Genomic DNA, 27,243 nt, shown 5'->3' with positions numbered 1-27,243 from the left:
AAAAAGAGTGATCTTTCTTTTTTAGAGAGTCATCCTAAGGTATGTAGGAGTGAAATGACTTAAGGACTGGCATTTGCCTTAAAATAATCCCCCAAAGAAGAAGAAAGAAGGGGGGTGGAGCCCATGGGGCAAGCTCTTGATGGTTTTTGGATCTGGGAGATGAGCACATGGGGAATCGTTGTTTGTTCTAGCCTCTCTGCTCTTGAAGACATTTTGAATGTTTTCCATTAAAAAATAACTTTCTCCTAACTAAACTTACTGTGGTAAATATATATATATATATATATATATATATATATATATATATATATATATGTCAAATCATGATGCTGTCTACCTTAAGCTTATACAGAGCTGTACGTCAATTATATCACAGCAAAACTGGAAGTTAAAAATTTTTTCTAAATAGTCCTCTCCAATAACCACCTGCCCCACCTTAAGAAAGAGGCAGGACTCTTCCTATCCCGTGGCCTGAGGGCAAATCATAACTAGAGAGGAACCTCAAAATTCTTCTCCATAATGAGTGCTTATTAATCAGCCACCTTCTAGGTATAGAGAAGGTGTGCCGTGGGGATATCTGAGCGTCACAGCCACTACACTTGGGTTTGAACCACTTCTCCGTGGAGAAGTTTCTAAGCCTCCATGTGCTTTCATATCCCGGAGCTTCCTCAGCCCTTAGGCAGGGCCGGCTTGGCTGCGATGTTTCACCTGGGTGACCACACGGTGGCGCCATTGGAACTTCGAACTGGCCCGGACCCCAGCCCCCCTCCTGGGGGAGCCTTGAGAATTCCCGGCAGAGCCCTGGGGCGGGAGAAGGTGGGGCGCCGCTTGAATTAAATCCCTCTTGGTTCAAGCTCACAGCACATCTTGGCCAATTCGAACTGGCTTATAATTTCAACCACAAACCATAAGAGATGCTGGACTTTATAGGAAGCAAACAGGGTTGCTGGAGGGGAGGTGGCGGTGTTGGGGGGTACTGGAATAGGGTAACTGGTTGACCGGTATTAAGGAAGGCACTGGGTGTTAGATACAACTGATGAATCACTAAACTCTACCTCCAAAACTAATTTTTTAAAAAAAAGTTTGTCAAAACAAAAAACAAAACCTATTCATTTCATTATTTGACAAGCACTAACCCTGCTATGTGGCAGACATCATTTTAGGGATTCAAGGTATCAGTGAACTAAAAAAAGATTCTTTCCTCACCTCAAGGAGCTTGGGATCTGGGTGCCTCTTCCACATACTCTCTAAGACCATCTGAGCCCAGATCACCAAAAGACTCCCCCTCCCCTCCTGAGGTTTGGTGGGGAGGGAATGCTCTCACTCATGCAGTTTGAACCTACATCTCTCCCGTGCATTATCACAGTCCATGTCTCATGGGGGGCTGGGTTTTACTAAGCAACACACACATACACACATTTACACACACAATGACGGAATGAGCCTGCAAAGAGTATCATCCCATTAAACCTTAGTTCCCTTGATTCGTCTTTTCAGAGCGTGTGATAGCCCCCCTGTATGCCCAGAACCACACCCAGCAGGAATACCCAGAGATCTGCAGTGGCTAAGTCAGTGAGTTAGGGCAAGGTCTGAGACTCGGCATTTTAACATGCTCCTGAGAGATGGTGTTGTTTCTGGACCTCACTGGAACTTGCAAAGCACATTTTTTTTTTTCCTCTTAAAACAAAGTTGCAGCAGACTTGTGGCCCGTTTCCTTCTAGTGCCCTTGTAGGAAAGAGGCAGGTGGCAATAGAACATTTATATATCTTAATTCATAGGCTCTAAGGGGCCATGGATTATGAAACACACCTGATTTCAGAGATTTTAAAGTATGAAAAATAAAGCTAAAAAATAAAGCATATCTTAGAACCTAGAAAATAAAGCTTTTTGAGTGACAGTAGTGTAGAATGATTAAGTGTTTACTGTCTGGAATCAGACAAACAGGGGCCCCACTATTCATTATCTTTGTGACCTTGGGCAAATGACTTAACCTCTGTAAAACTGAATTTCCTCACCTCTAATATGGCAATAACCACGAGGGCTGCCTGGTGAGTAGTATAGACTCAGCCAGCTTGATATTTTAGCTCTTAGCATAGCAAAATTTAAAACAACAACAACAACAACCACCACTAACACCATTTTTTGTAGTTCCTTCAATATTCTCTACTTCTCTGAAATAAACTAGCTGGGTATAAAAAATGAACCTGTTTTATCTTTACCTTTGGCCCTCTGGAGCCCTGAAGTTTTTACTATTTTACAAGAAAATATTCATGTAGTTGGGTAAAAATAAAATCCATTTTTAAAAGAAATTAGAGTAAAACAACGTATCAGCCCAGATCAGTACTTGAAGAGGGCATCTGTTTATATGGAAGGCATCAGGCAAAACCTAGTGACATCAGTGACCAGCTTAAGACATTAAATGAGCACCAAGTGCTTCATATGCCTCCTGGCAGGGCCTGGCCAGCAGGTGATCTGTAAATATTACACAGAAATGTGTTTGCCTCTGGAAGGCAGCCTTCTCTCTCTCTCATTCACTGCTGTCCCCCAGCACCCAAAGCCGTCCTTAGAACAGGGTAGGGACTCAGTCCACAGTTGGTGAATGTTTGCATGATTGGCTGAATGTCTGAGCCTCAGACTAACTCTTCCAGGTGGTCAGATGGGAGGCACGAGAATCGGGGGAAGCCTTGCCTGGCAGGTGGCCGTAGGAGTGGAGGGCACCAGTGAGACCCATAGCCAGGAAGGGTGAAGGACTTGAGTTGCTAAACCAAAGCCTGGTTGCTAGTCAAGCCGGACCCCAGAGTAACATGTTGGTTACAAGAACACTTTCAGGTCTTTTAACTCAATTTGCAGTCAGTACTGACATTCTGATTAGAATACCAGAACAAATCAAATGATGGGCTCCAGGCTGGCATTTGCTCAAAGGAAGGTGATAGGCTGAGCACTGTCCCCAGAGCAGCATCAGGCAGAGTGAGCAGGAAGGAAGGGCCTTTGGCTTTGTCCTGACACCCAGCAGGTGCAATGGGCTGCTGCTGGCTGCTTGGGACAGCAGCGTGCCGCTCCAAGGAAACAGAGAAGTGCACCTGCGCGGGTGGGCGTGGGGCAGGGAGAGGGGAGGGCAGCTTTTTCCCTTCTCCTTCCTTCTCAGCTCTGGGTGGGACTTTACAAATTCTAAGCCTGTTCTCTGAGAAGGGAAGAAGGAGCTGCCTAATATATTACAAGTCTATGATGTTACTGAATAAATTAATTTGCAAAGATTGCTGGACAAGAAGTTTCACACACAAAAGTCTGTAGCCAAGCTGAATGTGTCCTTCGCATGCTCTCACTTTCCAGGTGACCCTGTACAAGAGCTCTGACATGGAGGACTTTGGGTTCAGCGTCGCAGATGGCTTGCTGGAGAAAGGAGTGTATGTCAAGAATATTCGCCCAGCTGGGCCAGGAGATCTTGGTGGCTTAAAGCCCTATGATAGACTCTTACAGGTAAGACCGCAGGTGACCTTTTTGCTTAATTTCACTTCTCAAAGTCTTACTTGATCGATGCCTACCCATCTTTCTTGGCCTCAAGATGAGATTAGGGGCCCTTCCTCTATGGGGTAGAAACTTTCTCCTTAGGTAGAATTTACCAGTTAATCAAAATTGTCTGGTTCTCTGTATATGTTCCCCAGCAGATTATAAACTTCTTGAGAACTTATGCTCCCATTTCCCCTTATACAGTACTTGATATCTCAATGTCTCACACAATTTCTCTGAAAGCGAAAAGCCAGATCTTGTTTAGTGAGCGGAATGCTGTCACGGTCAGGAATAATTTCAGTGAACCAAGCCCATCCCTGATTTTATTCACAATTTTTAGGAATAGCATTTTGTAGGCAAAAGGAGAGGGTTGACATCAGTCTTGACAGTGTGTTTAGCTGGAATGAGTCCAGAACCAAAGAGTTGACTTTCAGAGCACGAGGCTGTACTAAGGGCGGTTGGCTTTCCAACACGTGTTCACCAAGGCGCGTCATCATTGACCAGTTAGGTAGTTTTAAAACAAATTCTGGTTACTTTTACAATGGCAGCAGAACATTTGGTCTTATCTTGGCATTATGGGATGCTTTCATTTTTCACAGATACTGTAATATTTGTTGAATTAATAAATATTTGCTGAATTAATGGTTACTTAACCACTCTGTGGCTCTTCCCAATCGCTAAATTGGGGATGTGAGACTATTATAAAGTAGATTCAGACTGTGAGGGCCTTGAATGCCATGAGAAAGCTCTTGGATTTAACCCTCAAGGATATCAACTTCTTAAGCAGAATAATGACATCGTTCGTAATTGAGAGCGACAATAGAATAATACTATAGGTGGATTGGCATAGAATGGGGAGGGGGGAGGCTGCAGGGAAGGAGACCAGATGCCTGTGTCAGACCTGGGTTCTTTTTCCTTCAATGCATCCTGGCAGAGCAGCCTTGGGGGCAGGGGGCAGTTTGGAGACGTTGCTCAGAATAGATGTTAGAGCCCAGCAGAGCTGTTAGAGCCCAGCAGAGATGTTAGAGGCAGAATTAGGAGATTGAGGACACTGAAGGCATGTGTTTGGATACAGTTACCTATGGTGGGCTTAGCGTAAGAAAAAGGAGAGAATCAAGGCTAGAATCCTGAGAAAAACAAATTTGAAGGACAGGAAGAGATAAAGGCAGGGAAGAACTGAAAGTGAATCAGAATGGTAAGGGGATCAAAACAAAGCGGTGTCACAAAGTGCCAAGGAAGGAGTTTTCAGGGTGAGTGGGCGTGAAGCACGGCCGGTGCTAAAGGCCAAAGTGGACGAGACTTGGAGACACCATTTGGGTATTGGACATTTGGGGTCAGTGGTACAGTATAAGTGTCAGGTTCCAGACGTGAGAAGATTGAGTATGAAAGGCCAAGAGTGGAAGCAGCTTGTAGATGGGTTGAAACTCCTTGCTGGCGACGAGTAAGGAGAAATGAAAGACGAGCACATGTGCAAGCTGAGGACAGGAATGGGTTCACTTGCGAGAGGCAGTTCAACATCACGGTCAAGAGCATAACTTGGGAGTCAGTCAGACTGCCTGGGAGCCCATCCGAGCTGGGCCACTTAACAACTACTGTTCTGAGACAAATCTCTTCACCACTCTGACTCACTTACCTCATCTGGAAACGGGGGGCAATGTTCAGCCCTTGGAGCATGAGCAAGGCAGCCTGCCCAGAATGGGGATGTTGGGAGGTGTCCCTGTTCCCAGCAATTAAGGGCTTTATGATTTAGTAGCAAAGAATAAGTCAGCCAATAGCCACCTCCGCGTGTGGTCAGAGAAGGGAGACCTCTCAGCACAGGCTGCTCCTTTCGGCACCTTCGACTTGTTACACAGGAAGGGTTACTCGGTGTGGAGAATTACTGCTGTAATTCAAAATGGCTCTTCTTGATTTTTCAGGTTAATCATGTCCGAACGAGAGACTTTGACTGCTGCCTTGTTGTGCCCCTCATAGCAGAATCTGGTAATAAGCTGGACTTGGTTATTAGTAGAAACCCACTGGCTTCACAGAAGTCTATAGAACAGACTCTACCGGGAGGAGAATGGAGTGAACAGAACAGTGCTTTTTTCCAACAGCCTAGTCATGGTGGTAATTTGGAGATACGAGAACCCACTAACACATTATAGCAATGCTTTTTATAAAGCAGGACAAAAGACAATATCTACATGGTGCTAAAAAAAAAAATCCCTTTGAGATTTCTGTGGCATTTAAAGCACAGATATCACGTGGCATTAACCGCAAGCACAGGGGTCTTTTAAATCTCTCTCATGGCTCATGTTCACTTCCCCTTTCAAGCTGAAGAGGTTTCTTTCTTAGTGACCGCTGTGGTAGAGGGTTCCCTGCCAGGCCCAATGGTAGAGAAAAGGAAAACTACATAGGCCGCCCCTTCCCCGCAATTAACATCAGAGGAAGTTTTTTACAAGTTCATCTTCCAGTCACTTTTTAAAAAGAGAAATGTCTGTTTGAAAATATTCTCTATGACAATTTCCTTAAGTCACTTTGAAATCAACAGTTTCTTACTATGAAGCCGTCAGCGTTGAGGACCTGACCAACAAGGCTTGTCACAAAGCTGGCTCTCCTAGGGGATCTGGGGTTTGAGACGCGGCTGGGACCGCTGCCATGGGAGGGTCCAGGTGGAACATTATTTGAAACGTTTCAGCGACGATGCACGTAGGAGACCATAATAGGTGGTGGTAAATGTTTTGCCCCAATATAGGAATGATTTTAACTAAGATGTATGCTATTCCCTATGCAACAAATTAACAAACAGGATATGTCTTGTGACCTGTTTTTTTTTTTTTTTTAAGGACACACTTTGAATAGCTGCGAATCTCTGATAATGGATTAGCGTGCTTAGTAACACTGAGAAGTAGTTATTTTTAAAACTCCAGACTAAGAATTTAAGAGAGAATGAAGAGTCTATTACAGTGAGGTTTATCTTAATGATAGGCAGATCAAACTCATCTTGCTTGCCATGTTTTGAAAACTGGTTACAGAGGGGTGGACAGCACATGTACGTTTGAGATGACACTGGACTGTCTTTTGTTCTGAGCCATGCTACTTTACTGAAATTGTAAATACATTTTTCACGAAAATGCATTGCCAATTATCACCATCCCTCAAAGCAATAAACTGTGACAGTTGCTTTTAAGATGTTCGTCAGCAACTGTTCTCATTTGTTCAGATCTTTTGAATAGTTACGCTAAAAACTGTTATTTGGTGAATATTTAAAAAAAATAGATCTGTATATTGATTGTAGAATCTCCATATTGAAATGATTATTTTCCAAACATTTTCATTTTGGTCAATGGTTCCAACAACTGCTTAGGTAAAGCATTTGAACACTGTGTCCTTTGTTTAAGGAGAAAGCTCACCTTTCTTTTTGTGCAGAGAAATATATTATTTCGGACATATTTCACAACCCGCCAGGGCAAGAGAGTATAAAGCAGAATCATGTTAAGAGAAAAAGAAGATCATGAGTCACTTAAATATGTATTTTTATTTGTAACAAACAAGTATTAAGCTGTAAAGTATTTTTGTACAAATTTAATACTTTAATAGCATGGTATTTATCGTCTATGTATGGTTTTGGGGAATTCAAAATTGTTGCAAATATTTGTATGGAAAAAAATACTCTACCAAATGGAATAAACAGTGATTTTAAAAAGTCAAAATTATGACATGGTTTTTTGGAATACTTTGATTATATTTTGGTATTCTAGATGAGCCCTACACGATGCTTACTGTACAGAATTTTCTAAAGAGGAAAGGTTTTGCCATCAATTTGAAAAGCAGCATGGAAGAATGGGAAGAGCATGGCTTTTAAAATCAGATCTCAGTTTGAATTCCAGCTCTGGTACTCACTCATAAAATTTAGTTTCTGTGAGTCAGTTTCCCCACCCATGGTATTGAAGGTCATATCTGCACCCCACGACTGCTGTAAGGACAAGATGTAAAATATATGTCTAAGTCCTAAAACAGCCTGCAGACAGAGACCCTCCCAGACTAATGATACATTTATTTTAGGTAACAAAGGCAGGTTTTAATTCAAGGATCATAATAGCACCTGCCCTCAGAGAACATTATATATATTCTATGAAATACATTTACATTAACTATTGAAATATACAAATTTTAATGTATGCCATCTTTAAAAAGAAATCTACACTGTAGTCCCAACATTTTCATTTTTGCAAACTATCTTGCAGGCCTTGTAAATTGACAGGAAAAAGGCAAGGATGTTCACCACCATCCAAGGATTCTCACCACTTCTATTTAACAATTTATTGCAGGTTCTAGCCAGAGCCTTAAGACAAGAAAATTAAATAAAAGGTATCCAGATTCGAAAGAAGTAAAACTATCTCCATCTGCAGATAATATAACCTTATGTATAGAAAATCCCAAGGAATTAACTAAAAACCTCTTAAAACTAATAAATGAGTTTAGCAAGATTGAAAGATACATGATCAATCGTATTTCTATACAGTAGCAATTAACAGACCAAAAATAAGAAAAAAAAAAATTCCACTGACATTAGGATCAAAAATAAAATATCCAGGAATAAGTTTAAGAAATGCAAAACAGGGGCACCTGGGTGGCTCAGTTGGTTAGATGTCTGCCTTCAGTTTGGGTCATGATCTCAGCGTCGCAGGATCGACCCCCATATCAGGCTCTCTACTCTATGGGGAATCTGCCTCACCCTCTCCCTCTGATCCTCCTCCCCACTTGTGCGCACATGCTCTGTCTCAAATAAATAAATAAAATCTTTTTTAAAAATTAAAAAAAATAAAAATAAAATGCAAAACAAAATGTTGAAAAAATAAGAGGAGACATAGACAACCCATGTTCATGGTTCAGAAGACTTAATATTAAGATGGCAATTCTCCCCAGATCTATAGATTCAATACAATCACCCCTCAAAATCCCAATTGAATGTTTTGTAGAAACTGACAAACTGATCCTAAAATTCATATGGAAGTACAGGGGACTCAGAATAGTCCCAAATCCTTAAAAGAACAAATTGGAGGGCTCATTTTTCTTGATCTCAAAACAAAGCTAACAAAGGGCATGGTGCTGGCATAACAATAGATGTATACATTAATGGAATAGGCTCAGGAACTCAGAATCCAGAAAAAAGCCTTCACATTTATGATCAATTGATTTTTGATAAGGGTGTCAAGACAAGTGAATGAGGAAGGAATAGTTTCTTCAAGAAATGGAGCTAGAAAAACTGGATATCCACGTGCAAAAGAACGAAGCTGGACTGTTACTTCACCATACACAAAAATTAACTCAAAATGAATCCAAGTGCTAAATGTAAAACCTAAAACTATTTAAATTCTTAGAAGGAAAACAGGAGTAAACTTTCATGACTTTGGATTGGCAGAAGTTCCTTGGATATAACACCAAAGCATAAACAACAACAACAAAAATGAGATACACTGGACATAATCAGAACTGAAAAATCTGCATCAAAGGACACCATCAATAAAAGTGAAAGTAAAATCCACAGAATAGGAATTTTTTTTTTTTTTTTTTTTGCAAATAACATTTCTAATAAGGGACCTTGTATATAGAATATATAAAGAACATGTATCTTGATAAAAAGAAAAATAACCCAATTTAAAAATGAGTCAAAGATTTGAATAGACATTTCTCCAAAGAGGTCCTACAAATGACCAATAAGGACATGAAAAGATCATTAACATCATTAGCCATAAGGGAAATGCAAGTCAAAACCAGATTGTGGGAAGGCTGCCTGGCTGGCTCACTCAGTCAGTAGATCGTGACTCTTGAGTTGAGAGTTCAAGCCCCACAGTGCATACAGAGATTACTTTAAAAAAAAAATAAAATAAAATCTTAAAAAAAAAAACACACATTGAAGTATCTCTTCACAACCACTGAATGGCTATAATCAAAAAGTCAGATAATAATAGGTGTTAGAGAGAATGTGAAGAAATGTGAAAATAAAATACAAAATGGTGCAGCTGCTTTGGAAAACAATCTGGCAGCTCCTCAAAAGGTGAAACAGAGTTACCATATGACCAAACAATTCCACTCCTAGGTATATAATTAAAAGAAATGAAAATACACGTCCACAGAAAAACTTGTACTTGTACACGGATTTCATAGTAGCATTTTATAATAGCCAAAAAGTGGAAACAACCCAAATGTCTTTCAACTGATGAACAGACAAGTTCAATGTGCTACATCCACACAATAGCGTAGTATTTGGCAATAAAAGGAGAGGAAGGTCTTTTGCCTCATGGTAATAATGACAGCAAGATAGATCAGCGGCAGTTATGCTGGGGCTACCTGCAAGAATTCGGCCAGAGTTCCTGATTTCTGCCCCATCAGCTCAAACCCACATGGTCTCATCCAGAAATACAGCCTCTATAGACACTGCCAGTTTCCCCATCAGTCCGCAAAGAATACAGGCTTCATCAGGTTTGACTGAGTGAGCTTCCTTGCTTGGACACTCCAAGACCTCTACCCAATAAAAGGAACAATGCTGGCTCTTTCTATATAATATTTTGTAATCTTTAAAAAGTCCATAATAGCCAAACTGTGGAAAGAGCCAAGATGCCTTTCAACAGACAAATGGATAAAGATGTGGTCCATATACACAGTGGAATATTAGCCATCAGAAAGGATGAATACCCAACTTTTGCATCAACATGGATGGGACTGGAGGAGGTTATGCTGAGTGATATAAGTCAAGCAGAGAGAGTCAATTATCATATGGTTCCACTTACTTGTAGAGAATAAGGAATAGCATGGAGGACATGAGAAGGAAAGGAAAAACAAAAGGGGGGGGGGACCCGAGCGGGGGACGAACCATGAGAGACTGTGGACTCTAAGAGACAAACAGGGTTTTGCCGGGGGAGGGGAGATGGTTTGGCCTGGTAATTAAGGAGGGCATGTACTGCATGGAGCACTGGGTGTTACAGGTCAACAATGAACCTGGAAACACTGCATCAAAAACTAGTGACGTACTGTATGGTGACTAACATAGTAAAAAATAATAATGAGAGAGAGAGAGAAGTAGAGCACAAATACCACAACAGAAAGTCCGAAATCATTCTGCTAAGTTAAAGAAGTCAGTCACAAAGGACCACGTATTGTATGATCTCATTGTTACGAAATGTCTGGAACAGGCAAATGAGTAGGGACAAAACAAATTAGCAGTTGCCTACAGCTGGAGGGGTTGAGGGGATCAGAGCCAAGAGGTACAGGGTTTCTTGGGGGGAGCGGGGAGGGTGATCAAAATGTTCCAAAACCCATTGTGGTGGTACTAGCACAACTCTGTGAATATACTAAAAGCCGTGGAGTTGTACACTTTAAATGGGTGAACTGTGTGTAAATTATATCCCACTGAGGCTATTTTTCAAATATTGGAATCACAGGTAAATTTTTTTCTTAACTTTTTCTTTTACCATTTAGCAATAAATAACACTCTAAATAATAATAAAAGTCACTCTGAGAGAGAATAATTTTCCCAAGTGGTATGTTTTCAAAACAACGTATTCCTAGAAGAAATGACAATCATGTGACATGATGGTGTTAGGTAATGTGACAGCAGTAATCATGCGGACTACATAAATAAATCAACACGGTGTGCACCTTCAACTTACACAGTGGTATATGTCAATTATATCTCCAATTAAGGAAAAAGAAGTACTCCCAACTCGGAAGGCAATTTCCAGGAAAACAGTCCCGCGTGAAGTGGGTCTGGCTAGCAGGGACGGAGCGAGCAGCCACGTTGCAAGTTGAACAACCAGCGGGAGACCCAACATCCTGAAATGTGTGTCAAAAACACAGGAGGTGTAATTATGGTTTCTCTCGACCATGGCTTCAAACCGCTGGTCGCAATCACCCACAATGATCACGGAAGTCAATAAAGGCATTATTATAAAAATAAAACTTACTGAGTAAAGTCTTTTAAAAAACCAAAAAAGACAACAAATTTTGCCTGCATTTATGTCCAGGGCTACCAATTCTCATGATGACCGATGTTGAAATCATTATGGTTTTCTCGGATCCAGTGAATTTAAAATATCTGCTAACACAAACACCTTAAAATAAAACTCCAGTTACAGACATCCTGTTTTGTTTCTTGAGAGTTTGAAGGTATGATGTTCATTTCGTGTGGAGTAGGAAAAAAGACAGAGAATTACTTTGAGCCATCTGAAACAAAATTAAGTTTCTTGATTATTTGTGGGTAAGAAAAGTTGCTTGGGGGTTAAACGATTTAGTCTCAAATTCTGTAGTCTGGAAGACACATGCGGAGAGGATTCTTCCACCTGTAAGGACAGCAATAAAAATAGTTTTGTGAAAATATAGTTTGCCCTATGTACTTCTATTCCAACTGACAACTTCTATGGAAGGCATAACACGTTCCCCCTCCCCCACCCTCCCCTTGGAAGGTTTGAGCAGACCCGAGCTATCAGCTCCCTGTGGTATCCTCAGAACTCAGCTCTGGGACGGGCATGAAGAAGTGACCATTGGTTGAATGAGTACATGTATATAATTTCTAATGGTGTGGCCCCTACATAATTTGGCAGCCCAGTTCAACGTTAAAATGTGGGCCCTTTGTTCAAAGATGTTCAAGATGACAAGTACAGAACATTAAAACATGTATGAGTGGTCTGAAGCACAAAGCCCCATACTGGCTGCTCAGGATGCACACCCATGATGCCAGCATCAGGTGTGGTAAGACTTGACAGGGCAAGACCCGCATCCCTGGTGCTATTGGTGATTCCCAAGCACAAGGCAATGGACCAGTATGGTCACAAGAAAGCTTCGCCATCATAGGGAAATGAGAAAAATAAGCACAATTCATCTTTCACGATGCTAAATCTGCTCAATTTAGAGCACTTGTAAGGGTTAACTTTATGTGTCAATTCAGCCAAGCCATGGTACCCAGATATTTGGTCAAACACCATTCTAGATGTTTCTGTGAATGTATTTTTAGAAGAGCTAAATATTTAAGTCAGCAGACAATGAATAAAGCAGATTACTCTCCATCATGCAGGGGGCCTCACTTGATCATTTGAAGGCCTTAACAGAAAAAAAAAGACTGGCCACCTCCTAGAAAAAGAGAATTCTGCCTGCCTTTGGACCCAAACTGCACTATCAACTCGGGGTCTCCAGTCTGGTAGCCTACCATGCAGAGATTTTGGACTTCTCAGCCTTTACAAGTATGAGCCAAGTCTTAACTAAATCTAAATAGGGGCACCAGGGTGGCTCAGTGGGTTGAGCATCTGCCTTCGGCTCATATGATCCCAGAGTCCTGGGATTAAGCCCCGCCAGGAGTCTCCCTGCTCAGCAGGAAGCCTGCTTCTCCCTCTCCCTCTGCCCCTGCCTGTGTTCCCTCTCTTGCTGTGTCCCTCTTTGTCAAATAAATAAACAAAATCTTTAAAAATAAATAAATAGGGGCACCTGGGTGGCTTGGTGGTTAAGCCTCTGCCTTTGGCTCAGGGCATGATCCCAGGGTCCTGGGATCCAGCCCCATATCGGGTTCCCTGCTCCGTGGGAAGCCTGCTTCTCCTTCTCCCTCTCCCACTTCCCCCGCTTGAGTTCCCTCTCTCACTGTGTCTCTCTGTCAAATAAATAAATAAAATATTTTAAAAATTAAAATTAAAAACAATCTAAATAGATGACAGATGATAAATAAAAAGTAGACAGGTAAAAAGATAGATAGGAATACAGACACAGCCTATTGGTTCTGTTTCATTAGAGAACCTTGACTGACATAAGAACTATCTTTATTTGGAATTTAAAAAAAAAAAATTTTTTTTTAAGATTTTATTTATTTATTTGACAGAGAGAGATCACAAGCAGGCAGAAAGGCAGGCAGAGAGAGAGGAGGAAGCAGGTTCCCTGCTGAGCAGAGAGCCCGATGAGGGGCTCGATCCCAGGACTCTGAGGTCATGACCCGAGCTGAAGGTAGCGGTTTAACCCACTGAGCCACCCAGGTGCCCTATTTGGGATTTTATGATCATATCCTTCCTAGATTATTTTAAGGACAAAATGTAATTTTCTTTCAAAGAATTCTGGAAATCACTGCTTTATATGATAAACTTTCGAATATTTATACATACGCTTTTATTTAAAGGGACATTTTTGTGTTTCCCTTTTTGGTTGTGGAACATGAGGCCAAAAAAATCAAACCAAAACAAAAAAACCCCACAACCCCAAAAAACAAAATCAGGACATTTTCTTTTAAAACTTTTTTTCAAGACCCAAAGCTGTTAACCCACAGAACTGAAGAAAAGCTTTCATCTAGGAGGAACTCTGTCATTTAGCACCTGCAGAATTTAAATGCTGATTTGGCTCTGATGTAGCCATGTGGAGGATATGAAGGACAGGAAAGGGGACAGCCCTGGCCATTGTATCTGAGCTTTTAGAAATCACACATCTCAATGCACTACAAAGTCTAGACACAGAAGTCCCTAATTTACCAGGCCTGAGGCTTTGAATTCTTAATTTCCTCATTGTTAGGGATTTCTGTAGCTGTCACACATTTCTGGCAAGCATTGTGAGGAAACTTATCCTCTTCAGTTAGAAAACTTCGCTCACACTGGAGCCTTTGGACAGTGACAGCAGCCAGCACTCGCCTTTTTGTGTTCGTAGACCTTCTACAGGGTTGGTCTTGGCCGGAATGTCAAACGTTGGGGCAGTTCAGCAGGTAAGATGGATAATGCTGTCACTGTCTCTCTGTACTACCACAGAAACCACAACTCGCCCACCCCATGCTGGTGCGAAGAAATAAAAATCAGGAAACTTTTAGGAAACGACTTTCTTTGGAATTTTCTGTTCCACACCAAACTCCTTATTATCCCTGGGTCTTTGGAAGAGGTAACACATTCCATTTCAGAAAAAGACATTGTGCTGAGATGGAAATTCCATATCAGAGAGTTGATCTGGAGCAGAGAATGGACTTTAGAGGGATGCCTGGGTGGCTCAGTCATTAAGTGTCTGCCTTGGGCTCAGGTCATGATCCCGAAACCCTGGGATCGAGCCCCACATTGGGCTCCCTATTCAATGGGAAGCCTGCTTCTCCCTCTCCAACTCCCTCTGCTTGTATTCCCTCTCTGCCAAAAAATCAAATCCTTAAACACAAAAAAAGAATGGACCTTAGAATCAGCAGGATCCTACTACTTCCAAGAAGGAAAAAAAAAAAACTTTTCTTTTACTATGCCTACTTTTATCACTTTCCTTACAAAACCTGGGTCTCAGCCTCTTTTCCCAGTCCCGATTGATGGTACCTGGATCCCCCTGGATGCCCAAGCCAGAAGCCAAAGACTCACGCTCAGGCCCAACCTCACCCCCCAATATATAAATGCCCATTAAATCCCATGCACCACCCCCCAAACATCTCTTCTCCAACCCCATCACTACTACCTGACTTCAGAACCTAATCATTCTGTTCAAGCTTACTGAAATCATCTTTTTGCAAGGAACTTGGCCCCTACAGTCTCCCAAAACATAATCTACTAAACTCCAAAGTGACCTTCATAAATTTCAATTTGCAGAGCTCTTAAAATGCATCTAGTGTTCTCCATCGCATTCAGGAGAATGTCCAATCTCTTTGGAAGAGCCTTTGTGCCTTCCCGACTCTCCAGGGTCCTCCGCTCAACCTCCATTTTCACACTGTGCTCCAGCCACAATACTCCATCCTTGTGGCTGCCTAAGACACCAAGACATCGCCTGCTGCATAGGCTGGGCACCCACTTAGAGAACTGTTTCACTGTCTCCATGCCATGTGGGGTCAGAGGCGTTGGCAGGTTCCATGAACACATCCTCCCCTGGGCTCCCACCATGGCCCCTTCTCCCTGGCACGGCCTTGAAAGCTTCAGGACACTGGAGCAAGTCTACTCGGCAGCACAGACAGCAACCTTAAGCAACAATCTAAACTGGGTTTGGAGACCACGGATAATTCACCAGCCCGCCAGTGAAAAGTGGGGATTAATGTGAGGCTGGGGCCACCGAAGGGAGGGGTGGGGGATATGGAAGATTTCAGAAAGAAGGTGCAGGGTGGCCGGTTTCTTCCGCACACCCTCTTGCATCAACAGACCGACGTTTGGCCTAGAGTGGCCGGCCTCCAGCCAAGTGACAGATGGTGCTAGAACCGAACAAGCACAGAACAGAGGACAGCTGACAGAGGTGAGAACACCTTGTTTTTAAGTGCTTCAGCACAAGGTGACGCTACTGAAAAACACATAGCCACGGATGAGCACACCGAAGTGAGTGGCACTTAAAACTGGAGCTTAACTTAAAAAACTTTAAAAACTTAAAACTCCTACCATCCGCATTTTGCTTGGACTTTCAGCATCACTCAGGCCACAGGCTCTTTTGGACCCGCGAAGTTCTGCTAGATCTTCCTCTGGGTCGACTTGAACGGAGAAAGCTGTTGTCCATTCTCCAGGATAGGCAAATGTCTGGTCCTCAGCCGCAGAGGCCTCGCTTCCCTTTCCGGGGATATCGGTGGTCACATTGCTGGTTGTGACTGGAGGGAACGGGGACCCTGAGGGCTGTGTGCTCGGTCCTCTGCACTCTCCAGAGCTCCGCGACGGGGAGGCGACATCTGCTGGAGGCGCACAACTCCTGGAGAGCTCATTTTGCAAAAAATGTTTTAAGCGAGTTTTTCTGGGAGCGCTGCTTCTCATAATTGCACCCCGGAGGTGAGACTCTTCTGCAATGACGTACACTCGGCAGCGGCCCCTGGTCACCGCAGTGTAAACGTGCTGCCAGTGCTGGCGGCCCGCCTTCCCAACCACATACACGACCGTCTTCTCCTCGGACCCCTGGGAGGGGATAATGCAGGAAGAAGAGTTAATGTTGCGTCATTGGTTCATGTCTTCACACAGCCTCAGTCTACCCAGACAGAAAAGAGAGAAGTCCCCAAAGTGCTACCTGGCCAGAATGTTCCTATAAATCCACCTTACAGTTCCAGTTTATTCATCACCCAAAAACTCATGTTTCCTAATTATGTGCTTAGGTTCAGGTCTTAGAGATGCGCAACTAGAGTATAGAAACCCAACAATAAACTTGAAAGACAGTATGAAGTGCCAAATCTTCCCTAATAAAAGAATTTTCAGTGATCGTATGGACTCTATGTACAAATGTGTTGACCCATTGGTACTTAAATAGCAAAAAATAGACACCTTAAATATTCAGTAATAAGCGCATAGATAAATTTGCTTCTTTGTTTACATTTATATCAAGTATCTGTATACAGACATTTGATAAACTATTCTGCAAATATCAAAGATGCTTTGAAATCTAACAACATTTTAAAAACTGGATACTTTCACGTAGAAAATGATCACAACTATGTAACACAAAATAAAATTACTCTGATCCAAAAAAGTACATACAAAATGAACATAAATATCTGACAAGACAAGTCACAAAAAAGGAGGAAAAATTCTATCAAATATTTAACTAGGGATGGGGTACTGGGGTGGCTCAGTCAGTTAGGTGGTTGCCTTCTGCTCAGGTTAGGATCCCAGGGTCCTAGGACTGAGCCCTACATCAGGGTCCCTGTTCAGTAGAGAGTCTGCTTCTCCTTCTCCCCCTGCCTGCTACTCCCCCTGCTCGCTCGCTCTTTCTTAGATGAATAGATAAAATCTTTTTTAAAAGTTTTTTTTTAATTAAAAAAAAAAATTTAACTAGGGGCACCTGGGTGGCTCAGTCAGTGAGTGTCTGCATTCAACTCAGGTCATGCTCCCAGGGTCCTGGGATCAAGTCCTGCATCAGGCTCCTAGCTCAGCAGGGATCCTGCTTCTCCCCATGCCTGCCATTCCCCCTGGTTGTGCTCTAATAAATAAAATCTTTAAAAAAAAAAAAAAATTAACTAGTCTGTCTCCAAAAATGGAGGGCACTATGGATGATTCTTTTTTCTTCTACTTTTCTGTATTCTCCCATTGTTGAACCATTTATTGCTTTCATCATGATAAACAATGCAAAAGAACAATGAACATTGGGTTTTTAAGTTTAGCAAGCCAAGAATTATATAGGCAAGAAAAATGCCCAATGTCACCACATAACTGTAAGAAAACAACTTCAAGTTTCAGGGCTATTCTTAGTCCCTATATTTTCAGTGCCAACATAAACCAGGGAGTGCTGTGAATCATTATCTCGTGTCCCCACATCCCCCTAGACCAAAGAATTGTGGGAAGACGAATGACAAGACGGGGCATTCAGAAAATACAGATCCACAGTTAAAACCCTCTTTTTCAGCAAGCACTTCTAGCTCTCTAGATACAGAGAACGGGTACCCAGTCTTCAGATGATAAAAGTGTGATAAGCACTTCCTTCAGGTGCCGCTGAGTCTCAGAAATCTACCTAAATGACACCTGATCAAATACTAAATACACTTTATAGATACACAGCACCACTTCCCCCCGTGGACTTCGTACTGCATATTCCTAGGCAGCTAAATGCCTAACCTAAACTTAGTTCACTGAGTTCCTAATCATCAACGAACACAGAAAAACTTAACAGCGTCACAGTCAGTCTCCCTCAGACTCACACGTGCTGCCACCCTCTGTCCACACAGCATCTCGTGATACTTGTAAAAAGTAAATCCAATCGCATCGGACTCTGCTTAGAGCTGATAAACAGCTCCCAAGCGCTCAAAACGAAGTCCTGACTCCATCATATGGCTCACCTGCTCCTTCAAAGGCCAGCCTTGAGCCTGCTGCCTTCCCTTCCCCTTTCCTCTTTCCTTCCCCCCGAGCCACGCTCCACTGGACACAAGGAACCTGTCTGTGGTCCTGCCAGGGCGGACCCAATTGCGGACTGTGCACTCTCGAGTCCCCTGTACTTCCTCCGTCACAGAATGCTCACCGAGCCGGAACAGAACTCTCCACCTCCCTGGCTGTATTCCTCACTGGACTGTAAGCTCCTCCTTATTCACTCTTTTTTATCCAGTGTCTCACTGAATGAATGATGCTAAAATGAAATGGTCATGCCAAAGATGTGCTCGGAAAGCAGGATGGGGACACCGAATTTCACCTCCATCGCCTACTAGAAATCATTCGTCCTCTTTTCATATCTTCCTTGAATCATTAGAACTATTGAACTTCTTGAAGGAGGCAAGTTTTTATACATTTACTTCTCTTCTCTAAATATGACCCGAAACTCAACATTTGGAAAAATAAACACAAAACATTCATTTCTTTTGAGATTTTATAGACTTAGAATGTAAAAGTGTATATGGACCTTAGAGTGGAGTTGGGGGGGGGCAAACCACTTTCTCTGCAAAGGGTCAAAAAATAAGTATGTTAGGTTCTGCAGGCCAGATGTTCTCTACCACAACTACTCAATTCTTTTGCAATGCAAAAGCAGTTATAGCCAATATGTAAATGAACTAGTGCTGCTGTGTTCCAATAGAACTTTATCTATAAAAAATTGATAGTGGGCCAGATATGGATATCATACTAGATACTAGATACTAGAAGATGAAGGAGGTGACCCAGTCCCCAATCCTTCTACCTTCCCTTACCTCACGTTACTTCTCTGACCTCATCTCTTCTCACTCTCCAGTGCCAGCCTCCTTGCTGTTCCTGTTCTTCAAATATACCAGGCAGGCTCCCACCTAAGAACCCTGGCCTTAGCTATTCTCTCCACCTAGAATGCTCTTCTCCCAGACACCCACACAGTTAACTTCCTTACCTCCTTCAAGTCTTTGCTCAAATGCCGCCTTCTCAAACTAATGATGTACTACACAGTAACTAACTGAACATAATAAAACAATAAAATAAATAGTAACATGAAATTTTTAAAAAAATAAAGTTCAAAATACTTTTAGACTATATTAAAAAAAAAAAAAAAGAGCCACCTTCTCAATGAGGCCTATCCCAACTACTATTTAAAATGACAGCTTCATCCCACAACTATCCCCATCCCATTTCCATAGCATTTGCCAACCTCTACCGTAACACATACAGCTGACCGTGGAACATGGGTTTAAACTGCATGGGTCCACTTATATATTAATTTCTCCTTCTGATAAATACAGTACAGTACTGCAAATGTATTTTCTCTTCTTTATGATTCGCTTAATAACATTTTCTTCTCTGTAGTTTACTTTGTTTTTAAAATTATGGGGCTCGAACTTACAACCTGGAGACCAAGAGTCACATGCTCTACTGACTGAGCCAGCCATGCACCTCCTTATGTACTTTATTGTTAAGAATACCAGTATACAGGGGTGCCTGAGTGGCTCGGCTGTTAAGCATCTGCTTTTGGCTAAGGCCATGATCTCAGGGTCCTGGGATTAAGCCTGCATCAGGCTCCTTGCTTGACAGGAAGCCTGCTTCTCCCTCTCCCACTCCCCCTGCTTATGTCCCCTCTCTCGCTGTCTCTGTCAAATAAATAAATAAAATCTTAAAAAAAAAAAAAAAGAATACAGTATATAACACATAGAACATACAAGATATGTGGTTAATCAACTTTTTACATTATTGGTAAGGCTTATGGTCAACAGTAGACTACTAGTAGTTAAATCTTTGGGAATTCAAAAATTGTACATAGATTTCTGACTACAAGGCAGGGTCGGTGCCTCAAACACCCACAGTGTTCAAGGGTTAGCTTCCGTTTACTTAGTGTTTTACTACTGTGTCTGTCTCCTTCCTCCTACCCACCAAATGTAATCTTCACAGGGGCAGGTACCTTTGTTTCATGGACTGATCTCAACCAAGCACCAAGAACAGTCTGACTCAATAAGTATTTGTTGAACTGAACTGAACTTGGAAGAAACAAACTACACTCATACAAGAGAGCAATCGTGAATGTTCTTAGAGGTAAGAGATGCTATTTCAACCACAAAATAAGAGCCAGACTCAATAAAAGGAACATTTAGAGACAGTTACTACAACCTTAATCGAGTACTAAAAAGACCCCTTCATACTCCATTTGCCCAGAAATGTAAAAAAAGACTGGATTATAAATTTGACCAAGTCTCTCGGAAAATACAGCAAAATGATAACGAGATGGAAAACAGGACAGAGACAGGATATTTGGATAATCAGTCTGGAGGTTGAACATAGAAGAAATTCTACAAAGATGAAACAGAGAAAACTGAGGACGAGAAATCTTATGAAATTATTCAAGAAAATTCCCCAAAATTGCATGATACAAGTTTTCAGAATTATAGAGAGCCCATCATAAACATCCATGGGAGAAACTGTGCCAGGACCTCACAGCCACGAACATTTGTACTTCTAAACAACTGTCTGTTTCATTTTGTTTTGTTTTGTGTTTTTTAACCCACAGACACAGTCCACTGATTGCCTCTCTCTTGGTTTGAAAATTTAGAGCCAAATCTGCCGTCAACACTAGCAGGCAAATAGGTCAGTGCGCAGATCAGCATTCCATCCCACTCTTGGCAAGAATCCTTTTATCAGCCTTACCTTTATTTTCCACTTCACATCATTACTTTGTATTTAAAAAAAAAAAAAAAATCAGGCTGAATTGTGAGCTTTTTTGTATGTCATTTCAAATTCTTTTTGGAGCTGAGATGGAGTAGGTTAATAAATAAAACACCATCTACTTAAAAAAAACAAAATCCCTATGCTAATTAATTTTTGCCTACCAGTGGAGGATACAGGCTAACCTAAATTTTTCCCCATGCAAATGTAGGCTGACGCAGCTTCATGATTAAAGCAACATACCAACATCAAAGAGGTGTGCTCAAAACAAAGAGTTAAATAACAAAAAAAACTTACAAGAATTCAAAAGTGTTAAAATAGAGCGAAGGGGCACCTGGGTGGCTCAGTCAGTTAATCAACCAACCCTTGATTTCAGGTCAGGTCATGATCTCGGAATTGTGAGATCAAGTCCCATGTCAGGCTCCAAACCCAGTGTTGGAGTCTGCTTAAGATTCTCAGTCTCCTTCTACCCTTCATCGTGTACTCCCCTAGCACCAAAAAAAAGACAAAAAACAAAAAACAAAAAAAAACAGAATTTATATGCAAATTGTACTAAATGCAATGTTGTATCCAGGATAAGATCCTGGGACAGAAAAAGGATATTAGTAGAAAACGAGCGAAATCCAAATAAAGTATGTAGCTTAGTTAATAGTATTCTTCTAATGGTAATTCCTTAGTTTTGACAAAAACATCATAGTTGTATAAGATGTTAACATTAGGGAAAGTTGGAGGAAGGGTACGTGGGGACAGTCTGTGCTATCTTTCCAACTCTTATAGAAAACTAAAATTCCCAAGTAGAAAGTAGGTGCCTCACAAGAGCAAAGGAAGAGGAGAAATTTATCAAAATGCACCCAGCTTTATAAATATAAATGCCTATGCAACTTATACCCCAATAAAGTTGATTATACAACAGTAAAAAAGCAAGCTGCAAAAATAAACACCCCGGTACCATTTATGTAAACCTTGGTAACCTTGTCTCTCATTCAACAAATAAAGACAGCAAAGGTTAAGAAGAAAATCACTGAAGGCACTCTGTGGCCTGGAAACCTGTCCAAATAGCTTTATAAATGTCCACTGTTACCTGAAAAGTGTGGATAGTTCTTGCCCATGCATGTTTTATGTGACAATATTTCATTAGTTTTTCGAAGTCCACAGTTATTTCCAAACCAGCTGCATTATTAATAGTCAAAGATCTTCTCTTTCCAAAAGTTACATCAGTGACATCCTATAGCCAAAAAAAAGAACTATTTTGTATGTTTTCAAATATGCACACTGTAGAGATACTCTATTTTTGTGTTGAACATAAAATAGCATGTATATTCACGATTATTAAGAACTTTCAAAAGGCTGAAAACCTATACCTGAGCACAAACTGAATACATATACAGCCAAATTTTAATCAGCTTAAAACTTGACCTCAGTTTGACTCTCTGGAGAACAGTCTGTGTTGTCTGACTTACTCTGAAGTCTACACATTTCACTTCTTGCACTGTAAGTCTGCATATACTCTTTGTAAAAAGTTAATTTTTCCTCACAGCTTGTAAAGAATAACCTCAAAGTTTAAGAGGACATTTACACAATGAGAACAAATTCAACGTAACTTCTTGTTTCTACAGGTAAGCAGCAACCAAGGAAATGATGCTTTGCAAAATACAGTAAGTGTGTCATTTGTCCCTTATTTTTGCTACCCAAGCTCTTCGAACTTATTAAAAATGTTTCTTCACAAAGTCTTCCAGAAAATTTAAGAGAAAGAAACATGTCCCAAGTCATTTTATGAAGCCAGCATTACTCTGACACCAAAACCAGACAAGATATTACTAGATAACTACAAACCAATATCCCTCATAAACATGAATACAGGGTGCCTGGATGGCTGAGTTGGTTAAGTGACTGCCTTTGGCTCAGGTCATGATCCCGGAGTCCCGGGTCTGAGTCCCACATCAGGTTCCCTGCTCAGCAGGGATCCACTTCTCCCTCTGACCCTACCCTCTCTTGTGCTCTCTCAAATAAAGAAAATCTTAAAAAAAAAAAAAAAAGTGAATACAAAAATCTTTTTAGCAAAAAATTATGGAAGAATGTCAACTCTGATATTAGATTCTGAATCAAACCTAGGGTAATTTAAAAAAAAACCACACACCTATCTCTAATAGGTAAAAAGGTACTATTTTTCTGTTATCACTTGCCTTTGTTATAAAAAATATTTCTCCATTGCAGAGTCGAATATCACTTTCAAAGTCATGCTTATTTTTAGCAAAACCATGAGGAGTACCATTGAAATCGTCACCACTGGCCTCGCGTTCATTACTTTCCTGACTGGGAGAGGCAGTTCCAGGGAGTAACTCCGAGAGATATGCATTCCTGGTACAACAAATTTTATCACCAACTCCAAACTGAAGCCTATTCCGATGGTCTCTGGGTCAGAAAATGAGAATATGTCATTGAGGTTTAGAAAAACTCGATTTCATTTTAAGCATTAATCCCGACTCAGATCTGATCCAATTTTCAAGATGATTTCCACACTCTCTTTACTTCACTTTTGTTCTCCAAATGCCAACAAGAAATCGGGCTCCCACGGTCATGGTCTGAACTCCTATCCCCTCCGCAGCACTGCAAACCCAAAGACCCATCCCAGCCAATTTTTTTCAAATTAGAAATCTTGGCATAAATGCTGACATCTCTCTTTTCCTCTATGCTCTAAAAGTTACCCAAGATCTTACTGAGTCTACCTTTTAAACTCATCCTCTCCTCGCCAATCTCTCCTATCACTACCCTATTTCACGTCTTAACCCCACATACACATACTTCTAGTCTAATAATTATGATTTTTATCAGGACAGCAGCAGCAAATTGAATAAACACTGGTGATATACCAGTTACTAGGCTAAGTGCTTTAGAGATATTATTTCATTTCACCCTCACTACAACTGCACAAGGGAAATGCTGCTCGGTATCCTCTTTTTACATATGTGGAAAAATGAAACTGACCCCCACCCCCGCCAAGATCACAGTCACTGGGACAGACTGGATGACCTCCTGCTGGTGTTCCCTAACGCTCTGTGAGGTTACCTCAGGTGGTTTTCATTGTGGCTTCCCTCAACAGACAGGGAGCTTCTTCTAGAACTTTCATATCTCTACGTTCTCTACACTTATTAAATAGTAAGTGTAGATAAATGCAAGACAAGTGAGTTAATTCTTCCGGTGTGTAAACAGAGCAACTTTTCCATACTCATATTTCTCTGACAGATGTCCACAAAGATGCTCTCTGCAGGTATCCAGTTGCTAAGGTTCCCAGACACACCTAGGCACATATCGTATTTGGAAACCATTCTGAATTCCCCACACTCATCCTGGAGAAGCTGGAGGTTGCCAACTTGAAAACCACAAGGAAAACTGTATTCCTTATTTTTCTGATGACACGGATTGCCAAAACAGTCAGTGCCTAAGCATACACATTATATTTAATTGAAGAGATCGTCTGACTTCACAAGTGAGAATAAAAATGATTTTTAAATATGTGGCTACAATGATAAAGGTCAAGACAAATAAAAGAACAGTGACTAAAGGAAGGACTGTCCTGGAGCTTTCCGATCTTTTGTGCTCACTTGATTAGGTGGCCCGTGTAGTGCTTGCAACAGCAGGCGTTGATGACGTCACAGTCTTGCCTGGAACACAGGAACAAGCAAGAAGCGAGGGTCACCATAATGGTATCTGTTCTGTGTTTACTCCTATTATCCACGATGTCAATGTACTACACAAGACTAAAAGTTTCTAGGAAGAGGTCCAGAAAAAACCATTTTAATTTTTATCTTTTCTTTTTCTGAAGTTTTTATTTTTAAGTAATCTCTACACCCAACATGGAGCTTGACTTCACAACCCGGATATCGAGAGCGCCACATTCCACTGACTGAGCCAAGCCAAGGGCCTCTGTCATTTTTATCTCAATGTAAATCTTTGTTCCGCTCAGATTTCATGGGAGTTTCCAAAGGTAATATTCGGTAGCAAGAGCCTTATTTATTTTTTTTAAGATTTTATTTATTTATTTTGAGAGAGAGAAAGATAGTGCAAGTGGGGAGAGGGGCAGAGAGAGAGAGAGAATCCCAAGTAGGCTCCACGCTCAGCGCTCAGTGCACAGCCTGATGCAGGCTGGACCCCACAACCCTGAGATCATGACTTGAGCCAAAACCAAGAGTCAGAGGCTTAACTGACTGAGCCACACAAAGAGCCCTGTTTAAAAACTGCCTTCTGCCATGTCTAACAAAGAAAGACCTCAAGATTAGAGAGAGAATTCACAGTGATGAATGATGAGAGTCTCCCATTTAAACAGCATCTATATAAGTTATGAGATTTAAAGGCAAGGCTGAGAACATTAAAATGCTGTAAATGCTTTACCTTCTAAATGCAATAAATTGTGATGTTTGTGCATCTTGTAGGTCATTTTCTTTGAGTAGGGTTCTAACTGCAGAATATAAATCTGGTAATTCAAGAGAAGAAAGTTAATAGAGAAAAGCACCAAAGTACAACATTGTTTTGACGGAGCAGCTCAGAATTCCTGCTCAGGGGGCTCTGGGAAATGGAATTCAAGCAGGCCATGGGGACGCCAACGTCATTTGCAACAGCAGCCAGAGCACCAGGAGCGAGAACGATGATGAAGATCCCAGATGCCCTATCCTCAACAGAGGCGTCAACCACTAGCCAGGACAGCTCCTAATTTGTAATATAACCACTCGGCACTGATTTCATTTGCTCCCCTAAGATGCCCAGACCTCCAGGAGCCAGCAACTAAAAGGTTAACCCCTGACAGCCGGGGCGTCCATCCCAAGAGGGGCCAAACCTAGCCAGCTAGGAAATAGCTGGAACGCAGACACCGATTATATTCTAGTTAGAAATGTGAAGCTGAGGCTCTTGGAAGTAAAAGCCACTTTCCAAATGGCAGAGGTGGCCGGCCTCCCTTTTAGACCTCGGATCACTGACAATGATTAGAGCCTCCCTCAAAGCGCTGAGAAGGAGACTTCCTCTCATCTGTCTTACCAATAGTGCAAAACAGTGAACATTTCTCACAAGAGAGAGAAGACAGAAAAACTTAGGTAAGAGCATTCTAGGCTTATGTGCCTTCCCCTTGTAGCAGATGAATCACGTGGAATGAAAAAACCCAGGCCTTGTGAGGCCCTGCTCGAGGAAGATTAAATTAGTTGCTTATGAGCCTTTCGTTGTTCAGATGAAGGGAAGATTCTGACTAACAAATGGCCACTCAGCGGGTCAGCCAACCCCAGGCCTGCCAGAGCAGGAATTTCCAAAGGTCTCACAGGATATTGTTTTCCTCTACACATACAGGATCGCGCTGTTCTGCTCCTTGCTTTCTTTATTCTCTCGACATCTTACAGATCAATACGTACACTGTATTTCATTGATTCTAAGACACGCATTTTTCTCACACTTCAGCACCTCTGAAGTTCTAGCCCAGCTATGAAGCCTGTCTTCCATCTCTCTACTTTGTAATAATGGGAATCATTTACTCAGTAACTTAATTATTAATAGAAAAGCACAACATGCCTCTCTCTATAGAATATTATTTATTCAGTTCTTTTAAAGAAGGGACTAACTTCCCAGTTGAAGTTTATAATTGAGATGGAAAAACAGCATCGGCTGAGCTCTGCTGTCATTCTGAAGCAGACCGCTCTTTTCTTAAAGTACATTCTCATTAACATAAAGAATGGGCACCGGAAATAAAACTAATCCTATTTTAGGTAGCCTCAAATGGAGTGACAAGGAGGGCACATTCCTTAACCAGCTAAGTCTCATTTTTTTATCTGTACTAGTACCTACTCCTAACTAAGCTGTTGTGAGAATAAATGTTACCTATTAATGATTCAAATATATTTAATAAAAAATCACAAAGCAACATGCAGCTTATCATCCTATTCATATAAGATTAAATAAATACTATATGTTTGTGTCTGGATATAATAAGGCTTAAAGGATCAACACCAAATTCTTACAGCATAGTAAGAGTAGTGGATGAGGAAGAAAAATAGTATGTGACTCTTTGGGGGTTGCCTTGGGGGAAATGGAGAGGAAGACAACAGGGAAATATTCATTTTTACTTCAGACACTTCTGAATTATTTGACTTTTTTTTTTTTTTTAAGATTTTATGTATTTATTTTGACAGAGAAAAATCACAAGTAGATGGAGAGGCAGGCAGAGAGAGAGAGAGAGAGGGAAACAGGCTCCCTGCTAAGCAGAGAGCCCGATGCGGGACTCGATCCCAGGACCCCGAGA

General features: G+C 41.4%; 2 protein-coding genes across 8 annotated transcripts in view; one reads left to right on the top strand and one right to left on the bottom strand.

The window, feature by feature from the left end:
- GRIP1 (glutamate receptor interacting protein 1) overlaps positions 1-6,869 on the top strand; it is a 677,260-nt gene extending 670,391 nt beyond the window's left edge. For all 5 annotated transcript variants that reach the window (XM_059186254.1, XM_059186253.1, XM_059186252.1 and 2 more), the window contains 2 exons: positions 3,331-3,477; positions 5,424-6,869. In XM_059186254.1, the coding sequence (XP_059042237.1) occupies positions 3,331-3,477; positions 5,424-5,651 (375 nt within the window). In that variant the 3' untranslated portion in view covers positions 5,652-6,869. The remainder of the gene's footprint in view (positions 1-3,330; positions 3,478-5,423) is intronic.
- Positions 6,870-7,005: 136 nt separating this feature from the next.
- HELB (DNA helicase B) overlaps positions 7,006-27,243 on the bottom strand; it is a 35,250-nt gene continuing 15,012 nt past the window's right edge. For all 3 annotated transcript variants that reach the window (XM_059186255.1, XM_059186257.1, XM_059186258.1), the window contains 6 exons: positions 25,356-25,437; positions 24,569-24,628; positions 23,150-23,378; positions 22,048-22,191; positions 15,834-16,334; positions 7,006-11,828 (listed from right to left, as the gene is read on the bottom strand). In XM_059186255.1, the coding sequence (XP_059042238.1) occupies positions 11,724-11,828; positions 15,834-16,334; positions 22,048-22,191; positions 23,150-23,378; positions 24,569-24,628; positions 25,356-25,437 (1,121 nt within the window). In that variant the 3' untranslated portion in view covers positions 7,006-11,723. The remainder of the gene's footprint in view (positions 11,829-15,833; positions 16,335-22,047; positions 22,192-23,149; positions 23,379-24,568; positions 24,629-25,355; positions 25,438-27,243) is intronic.

The sequence above is a fragment of the Mustela lutreola genome, chromosome 8 (assembly GCF_030435805.1).
Source record: "Mustela lutreola isolate mMusLut2 chromosome 8, mMusLut2.pri, whole genome shotgun sequence".
Taxonomy (NCBI): Eukaryota; Metazoa; Chordata; class Mammalia; order Carnivora; family Mustelidae; genus Mustela; species Mustela lutreola.
The sequence above is the reverse complement of the archived record's forward strand: the minus strand, read 5'-3'. Positions and strand labels throughout refer to the sequence as shown.